This window comes from Chrysochloris asiatica, unplaced genomic scaffold (assembly GCF_000296735.1).
Source record: "Chrysochloris asiatica unplaced genomic scaffold, ChrAsi1.0 scaffold00204, whole genome shotgun sequence".
In the NCBI taxonomy this organism is placed as follows: Eukaryota; Metazoa; Chordata; class Mammalia; order Afrosoricida; family Chrysochloridae; genus Chrysochloris; species Chrysochloris asiatica.
The window spans coordinates 3,656,146-3,665,104 of record NW_006408722.1 but is presented as its reverse complement, the minus strand read 5'-3'; the positions used below and the strand labels follow the sequence as shown (position 1 = coordinate 3,665,104).

General features: G+C 42.9%; 1 protein-coding gene across 2 annotated transcripts in view; it reads right to left on the bottom strand.

Moving 5' to 3' along the window:
- Positions 1–6,427, bottom strand: part of LONP2 (lon peptidase 2, peroxisomal) — a 166,292-nt gene extending 159,865 nt beyond the window's left edge. For both annotated transcript variants that reach the window (XM_006872570.1, XM_006872571.1), the window contains exon 1: positions 6,194–6,427. In XM_006872570.1, coding sequence (XP_006872632.1) covers positions 6,194–6,426 — 233 coding nt within the window. In that variant the 5' untranslated portion in view covers position 6,427. The remainder of the gene's footprint in view (positions 1–6,193) is intronic.
- Positions 6,428–8,959: the final 2,532 nt, after the last annotated feature.

The window sequence follows — 8,959 nt, the reverse complement described above, 5'->3', positions numbered from 1 at the left end:
CCCAAATGGGGGGGCTACAAAGGCAAGAAATGACTGGCTTACAAGCTTTCAAGAGGAAACCTAGATCCAGAGGGTGTGGAGGAAGGTAGAATCTCCACTGAGTAGTATCTAATCTGTCTAGGCAGGAATGATGAAATGAAATGCGGATAGGTTTCTTGTGATACAATAGTGAATAATTGTTATCAGGACTGATTGTGAGGGTTGGAAATCTAAAGGCAGACGTTTTGTAGCAAGAAGGTGAGTGATTAACTTTGCAGTCTAGGAGCAGAGGTCCCTGGGACCATCAAGGGAGAAGAGCCGAGAGCAGGACCCTACCCAGGGAAGCAGTGATGCCTGAGATGGATGCAAAGACGATGGCATGGAGAGATGGAGCAGTTGAAGACTTTAGACACAGAGAGGGAGAGGGGCTGTGTGCTGACGACCGGGGGGCAGGCTTGTCGGGTATACCCTTTGGCTAGCTGATGAGGCATGGAGGGGGTTGGAACCATGGCAATGAGACGATATACGGTAGAATGAATGTAAAACTAATGTTCTCCCATGTAAACTATCACATAATTCACAATAAAACATTAAAAAAACAAAAACAAAAACTTCATTTCTGAATTTAAGATATGATACATCTAGAAAGACCTTCCTTAAAAAAGAGTTAATTGAAGATTTGCTAATTGTTAATTTACATACTTGCTAATATCTAAATTTACAAGGAGCTCTGGTAGCGTAGTGGTTACGAATTGGGCTGCGAACCGGAGGGTCAGCAGTTCGTAACTATCAGCTGCTCCGCAGGAGAAAGATGAGGCGATCTGCTCCCGTAAAGATTTACAGCCTCGGAAACCCTATTCAGGGTCGCTATGGGTCGAAACCGACTCGACGGCACTTAACAACAACAACAACAACATTGTTTTATCAGCCAGTACTTCTTAAATACCTGAAAATGCTAAATATACATAGACATCAGAGTAATACATGAGCAAAGAATTGATCCAAATTATGAAAATGTACATCTATCTATAGAACATTAATTTTTTTTGTTAGACTAATGACAATGAAACTGCTGTGAAGTCTCAGAGAAGACAAAGAAAACCAACAGGTAAAGAGGGGCTGAGGAATGAGCACAATGAGGAAAGAAATACAGTAGGGTTGAACAAGGCTGGATGACCATCTTGAAGTGCATAAGAGGACACAGTATAGGTAGTAATCAATTATCCATTTTCACTAAGAAAACAATGAATTACTCAGGATCCACTAAAAGTTCAGTTCAGTCAAGCAGGGCAATGAAGGGGTACCCTAAGGTGGCATGAGAGCCAAGTTGTACACTACAGGGATAACTCAAAAGCTCTTCTGAAAAGGCACCTGTGTCGGGCACAACGCCTACACACTTGGATGCACAAACATCTGAGCTGCTTAAGAGGGTAAAGGAAGTGGCTAAGGTAAGTCAACATCTACCTTTGCTACTTTGTGTGGCAAGTCACACAGGGCAGCATATGACTTCTGCTGCTCCTGGAAGACTGTGGCAGTATCTCTGGAGGGTGAGAAGTAACAGGGACTGGAGCAGAACCCCATCCCCTCCCTTGGAGATCCTACTACCACCTGGAAAAGCAGGTAACACATTTCTTGTGTCTAGAAATTAATGTTATGGATAACTCACTATTTGTACCACCAAAGCATTTTTGTTTTTTAAGTAAAGAGCATTTTAAAAATTCTTATCAGAAGAATGGAACCTATCACTAAGAAAAGTGGTATAATCTTTCTACAGACTTTTTAAGTAAGAAATATTTTTGGAATAACCAGATTATGTAGTGTGTTCGTATAATGCTGAAATTCTACAAGGGATTTTCAATGAATGTTTTCTAATGAAAATGATTAAACGGTAACATTGCTATACATTACATTTAAAAAGGAGCTCTGGTAGCGTAGTGGTTATGTATCGGGCTGCGAACCTTAAGGTCAGCAATTCGAAACTACCAGCTGATCTGCGGGAGAAAGATGAGGCTGTCTGCTTCCGTAAAGATTTACAGCCTTGGAAACCCTGTACAGGGTCGCTATGGGTCAGAACCGACTCGAAGGCATATAACAACAACAGCAACATACATTTAAAACAAAAGCAGAAATTTGAACACTATGTTGTTGTTGTTGTAAAGTGCCGTCAAGTCTATTTCTACTCATAGCGATCCTGTATAGGGCTTCTGAGGAGCAGCTGGTGAGCTTGAACCACCAACCTTGTGGTTCAAACCAACCTTGCAGTCCAGTGCATTAACCGGCAGCGCCACACCAAGACTCCATGAACACCATATATTATCTGAATACTAGTAATTACTTCCAAGAGAATTTAGCTATTGTTAATTTGGAGAGATTTGTTGTTGGTGTTAGCACCAAGTTACAGGGTCTTCAAGGCTGGGAACTTTTGGAAGCAAATCACTAGGCCTGTTTTTGGAGGCACTTCTGGGTCGGTTAGAAGTGCCAGCTTTTTGGTAAGTAGTCAAGAGCTTAGCGGTTTGCACGACCCAAAGTCTTGCCAGAATATATCAGCATATAGTCACTCTAACCTAAAATATAACTAAATCTACTTTTTAAATGACCAGTGCACCCATGGGTTAGTTACATCAGCACAGATATTTCTACAAAATAAAACGAGAAATCTAACATAAACATTCCTGCCTTAACAGACATCAGAAAGCAAAAACATTATGGAGAAAATAAGCAGAAATTTAAGGAGTAAGGTTGTATGTAGGAAAATCAGACTCCAACTTCACTGAAATGTCAAAAGCCAGTCCCAGATAAAGCTGCACAACTCTAACATCCCAAATTTGATGAGCCATATTTGAAGTGCTCAGAGTCCTGGTGCGGTGTTGTTAAGATAAGCACTGGACGCAAGGACAACAATGTTGGCAGTTCAAACTCACCAGTTGCCCCTCGGAAACCCTACACAGGGTAACTATGAGTCAAAATGGACTCAACAACATTTAACAACAATACACTGTAGGATAAGCACTGGACTGCTAACTACAAAGTCAGCAGTTCAAACGCCACAGCCACTCCTCAGAACCCCTTTATAGGGTCACTAGGAGTCAGAACTGACTCAACGACACTTAACAACTACATAGACGGTATGGTTGCTAGTTCAAACTCACCTGTTGTTCTGTAGGGTGAGTTGAAACCAACTTAATGGAACATAACAATGTAGACCAGGTAGTGTTTCGTTCTTTTGTGAACAAGTCAGAACTGACTTGACAGCACTTAACAACAACAGCCACATGTAACTGGTGACTAGTGTTGGGAGCACAGCTATAGTTGTGCAGATTACATGTTATTACATTTAGGTGTTGTTAGTTTCCAAACAAATGATAAAAGAAATAGGAAAGGGTTTAAGTCCCTCACCCAAAATCACAACTAGAACCACAGTGTAGGGAGCTTCTTGTCCCCTGTTGCAATCTAGAGGTAATGCTTGGGGCCTAAGAAAAAAATAAGCTAAGAAATGTGAGAAGGATCAGAGAAGAGAAAAAGTGAGCTTCCAGAGAAAGACCAATGAAAGTGTGTGCAGAGAAAAGTACAAGCAGGGAATTTAGAAGACAGGCATCCAAAAGTTAATGGAAGGAGAGAAGTTGTTCAGCATCATTAGGGAAATGCAATGCCAAACCATATGATATGCCACTTCATACTCACTAGGGCGTTGTTAAGTGCTATCAAGTCTGTTCCAACTCATAGCAACCCTATATAGAGTTTCTGAGGAGTGGCTGCTTTGTACTGTAGGCCTTGCAGTTTAACTGACCTTGTGGCTCAGTGCATACCCTACGGTACCACACCAAGACTCCACAGGCTGTTACTAAAAACAAAACAAAAATCCACACATAAACAATCCTGGTAAAGAATAAGGGTAGTCTTTTGAAATCCTCTTCACAGCTGGTGAGACTATAAAATCGTACAGTCACTGTGGAAAAGTCTGGCAATTTCTCAATTACCATATGACTCAGCACCTCTACTACTAAGTATATAAGGGAACTTCAAAAAGTTTACAGAAAATCAATTAAGAAAGACCCTCATATACGCAAAATTCAAAGCAGAAACTCAGATAATTGTACACCAATGTTCACTGCGGCACAGGAATGAAGAGGAATGTCTTGCTTTACTGGGTCTCAAGTTTTCTACCTTTGACAGTGGGCAGGGCAGTCTTACCACTTTTCAATCAATCGTTTTAGTGGGTAAAGATTTACACCCTCAGAAACCCTGTACAGGGTCGCTTTGGGTCGGAACCGACTCGATGGCACTTAACAACAACAACAAATGGAGAGTTTGTTCTCTGACAGACCGACTTACACAGGTTCCGGCTTTTTCAGGTTTTCTGTCTTTTCCACTAAAACAAGGGTCAGGCTACAACTGTCAAAGGAGGGAAATCTGTGAAACCTAGAAAAACATGGTAGCCTCATTCCGACTCAAACAGATTTCACTGAATTTGAATTTTCCTTCTCTAAGGGCTTTCACGCGTAGTGGCTACGAATCGGGCTGCGAACCTTAAGGTCAGCGGTTCGAAACTACCAGCTTCTCCGCGGGAGAAAGATGAGGCTTTCTACTCCCGTAAAGATTTACACCCTCGGAAACCCTGTACAGGGTCGCTATGGGTCGGAACCGACTCGATGGCACTTAACAACAACATAACAAGGGCTTTCACAAGTTTGATTTCATGCATATCAAACCCACAATTCAGACTCACGGTGACCCAACAAAACAGAGTAGAACAGCTAGATAGGCTGGACTCTCCCAAGGAATAAAGGAGGGTTTGAACTGCTGACTTTTCAGTTGGCAGCCAAGTACTTAACCAGCACACCACCAAGGCTCCTTAATAATGGAAGGAAACTAAACCCACTGCCCCTGCCATAAGGTTACAGGAGCCACAACTTCCAAGCACAGAGCAGCTGGTAAAACAAAACAGGTCGGTTAGCTGTCAAGTGCTTTACCTACTGCTCCACCAAGGCTCCTATATTTGTGTAAAACAAAAAAGCCAAACCTGCTACCATTTGTGCTGATTACGAATCACAGCAACCCGCACAGGGTTGGTTGCTGAGGCTATAAATCTTTAAGGGAGTAGAAAGCCTCATCTTCCCTCTATTGAATGAATGACTGGTGGGTTTGAACTGCCAAGCTTGCGACTTAGCAGTCCAGTGCTTATTCTACAATTTCACAGAAAAGTAAAAAACAAAATACAAAAAAACAAATTAAAAAAAAACAAATGTACCCAGTTGGTCCCAACTCACAGCAATCCTATAGGGGAGAACAGAGCTGCTCCCCAGGGCTTCTGGGAGAGCCCTGGTGTGGCGCTGTAAGGTAAGCACTGGGTTGCTAACCCCAAGATGGGCACTTCAAATCCACCAGTCATTCGGCAGGAAAATGATAAGGTTTTCTGTTCTCAAAGATTTAATCTCGGAAACCCTATAAAGATAGTATAAGGACTATGAGTTGGAACTGACTCGAAGGCATACAATATTTACAGAAGCAGACTGTCTTCCTCCCAAAGCAGGTTTGAACCGCAGACCTTTCGTAAACAATCCAAGGCTCAAGGAATGCGACAGACTTTGAAAACAGTATACTAAGTGAAATAAGCCAAACACAAAAATGTATGCTCTCATTTGCATGAAATATCTAAAATAGGCAAATGCAGAGACAGCAAGCAAACTAGTGGTTACCATGGGCTGGGGGAGTATTACATAATGAGTACAGAGTTTCTGTTTGAGGTGATGCAAACGTTTTGGAAACAAATAGAGGTGACGGTTGGGCAATACTGCAATTGTGATTAATGTCTCTTGAAAACGATTAAAATGACAAATCTTATGTTGGGACTGGAAAAAGAGCAAACGCATGGAGTAAAGAGTTTCTCGATTAAGAGGGTGAAATTTTTTAAATTAAACAAAACAAAACAAGAGAAGGACGAGACAAGCAAAGAGAGGACAAATCAACTCGGATGGAAAAGCACTGTACTAGGAGTCTAAACACTGGGAATGAGTAGGGAATTTAAGCCAAATGATTAAACACGGCAGCTATTTAAAATGTGTCACTCCCTTTTTATATGTGAGGAGACCGAAGGCGAGGCAGAACTAGGCCTGGAAGGTCGCTCCTGAGGCTCGGCGCTCCGAGGCCGGCCCTCACCTGGTCCGCTGGCCTTGGAGGAGGCCGCGCCGCCCGCCGCCGGGGCTGCCCGGCCTACCTGTGCAACGGCGGCAGGTCCTGCGCGTCGCTGGGTGGGTCGGGTGTGTTGGGGATGATGCCCAGGATGGTGCTCTGCAGCGAGGTGCCCTTGAGCAGGCGGCTCCGCACCAGCTGCAGGTTGCGGGCCGAGTCCACGCTGGTACGCATGGTGGAGCCAGGCAGCAGGACGCCCTCGTGGGTGAGCAGCAGCGGGAGGCGGCTGGGGATCTGGATGGGGCTCACCGACGACATGGCGACAGCAGGCCACACAGAAAATCGTCGAAGGGAGCCGGAACGACAGGGCAACGCAGCGCAGCTTACGCAGGCGCGACCATACTGCTTCGCCCTCGGGCACGCCACCACTTCCGGTCCCGCCCCAGGTTCACTGGCCTTGCCAGCGCTCTGCGCTCTGCCCTCTTGTGGGGTAAAGGACGAGGCTGTGTGTCGTAGATATGCGAAAAGAAGCGCACATGAAGTCGGCTGTGACCTTTGCTTCTGCAGGCTTTCTCTTCCACTTTTCTGTGAGTCTCACCCGCAAAAATGGAGTCCTGGTAGTGTAGTGGGTTACTAGTGGGCTGCTAAGTGCAAGGCAGCAGTTCAAATCTACCAGCCGCTCTGCAAGAGAAAGATGAGTCTTTCTGCTCTGGTAAAGATTTACAGCCTCCGAAACCCTATGCAGAGTCTCTGTGAGTAGAACCAACTCTAGGGCACACAGCTGCAATAGCATCCACAGAACAACAATGTGTTGTGTTCCTAAGGACGATTGTGTTTAAATTGTACATACTCAAAATTTTCTTAACTTTTATTTCTGATAAATTGTACATTTACAAAAATGTTGTAAAAATTTAGTGAAGAGTTCCCATATACAGTACCATGCACTTGGTTTCTCCTGTTAGCATCTTACATAATCATAGTACAATTATCAAAGCCAGGAAATGCACATTACTAAAGACTAATCTATAAACCTTAGTCCAATTTTGACAGTTTTCTCACTAGTGTACTTCTTCTGGCCCAAGATCACATTTTTCATTTACTCTTAGGTCTGCTCGAGTCGATTCTGACTCCTAGCAACCCTAAATAGGATTTGAACGCCAACCTTGTGGCTAAAACCGACCTTGCAGTCCAGTGCATTAACCTGCAGCACTACACCATGACTTCTTGGTGTGCTCTATACTGTGACAATTTCTCCATCAGTTTGTTATGTTTTAAAACCTTGAGGCTATTGGTCAGTTATTTTGTAGACTGCTCCCACACTTTGGATTTAGCCATTGTATTCTTATGGTTAGATCAACACTTTTATTTTTACAAGACTATCACAAAAGAGATGGTGTGCTCTTCTTTGTGATACATGATGATGAAATATCTCATCACTGGTGATGTTAACCTTGATCCCTTGATGAAGGTGGTATCTGCTTTGGCCCCAGTATGTTGTTGTTGTTTTTAAGTACCTCAGAGTTGGTTCTGAAGCAAAACAACCCTGTATAGGGTTTCTGAGTCTGTGTATCTTTGCAGAAGCAGAAAACCTCATGTATTTCCCACAGAGTGGCTCCTGGGCTCCACCTGTCCTTTAATTCTTGGTAAATAAGAAGTGTGTCCAGGGGAGAGAGTTCTGCAGCTACTAATGAGAATCTTGCTGCAAGAAACAGCCATCTCCATATGGGATCTTAAAAGCTCAAGAGCAACAATCTAAGGTGAACTATCTCTCCATATGTGGAAGAAAGAAGAGTGATGAAAATTGAAGATGCTTAGACTCAATTAGTCCAATGGACCAATGAAGTGTGAACCTCAGAGGCCAGAAAAACAAGATGGTGCCTGGCTGCTACTACCAACCGTTTTGAAATGGATCACATTAGAAGATTCCAGATTGAGTGGGGAGAAATGTGGAACAAAACTCAAAATATATATGGGGAAAAAAAAAAAAAGACCTGGTTTACTGGTCAGAAAACGAGTGGAAGAACCCAAGACTATGGCCCTCTACCATCCTTCAGGTCCAGAAAGGAACTCTCTCCCATGGTCCAGTTTTCAGCCCATCAGTAAGATAGGTAGGCATATGGGGAGACAACAGCACTGATAAGGTATGCTCACCAGGTCAATTATTCAAGATCAAAAGGGTAACATTTACATAAAGACAAAATTGAGAGGGAATAGAAAGGTGAGTAGAATGGAACTAGGAACCTAAGGGAAGAAATGGAGTAATTGTTGCATGGAGTGGATTGCAATCATTGAGATGAAACAAAGTGTAGGATTTGTTGAATGTAAAAACGATGATCTTGTCTGTAGACCTCACTCCGTTCACAATAAAAAGTTAAAAAAGAAACAGCCATCCCTTCTTCATTTATTTACTTATTGAATTATTCATGTTAGTATAGATATATAACTACTTTTTCTATGGATTATAATCCAGTGATAGTCGTATTATATGTTTATAATAATAAATATGTATTTTGTTTTATTGATATTTTGCTGCTCTAATGATTTCTGTTTTAGCCATTAAGAGCTCCTTCATACTGGGATTTTATTTGAGTTTGGTTGTAGAGAATAGGGGGACAATTTTACCCAAATTAGGTCAGCCATGTTTGCAGAATCCCAGGGATCTGAAAGTCCTTTCAAGGCAACAGACGTTTGTTGAAGGACTGCTAAGTGCTAGGCTCTGGGTGAGTGTAGAAGGATAAAAAGGGGAACATAAGCCAAGGTGTAAGCGTTTCTCAGCCAGAGGAGCAGACCCATAGACATCTGAGTCTGATATGGACAGATGGGAATATATGTTTCTCTGTGTGCAACAGGT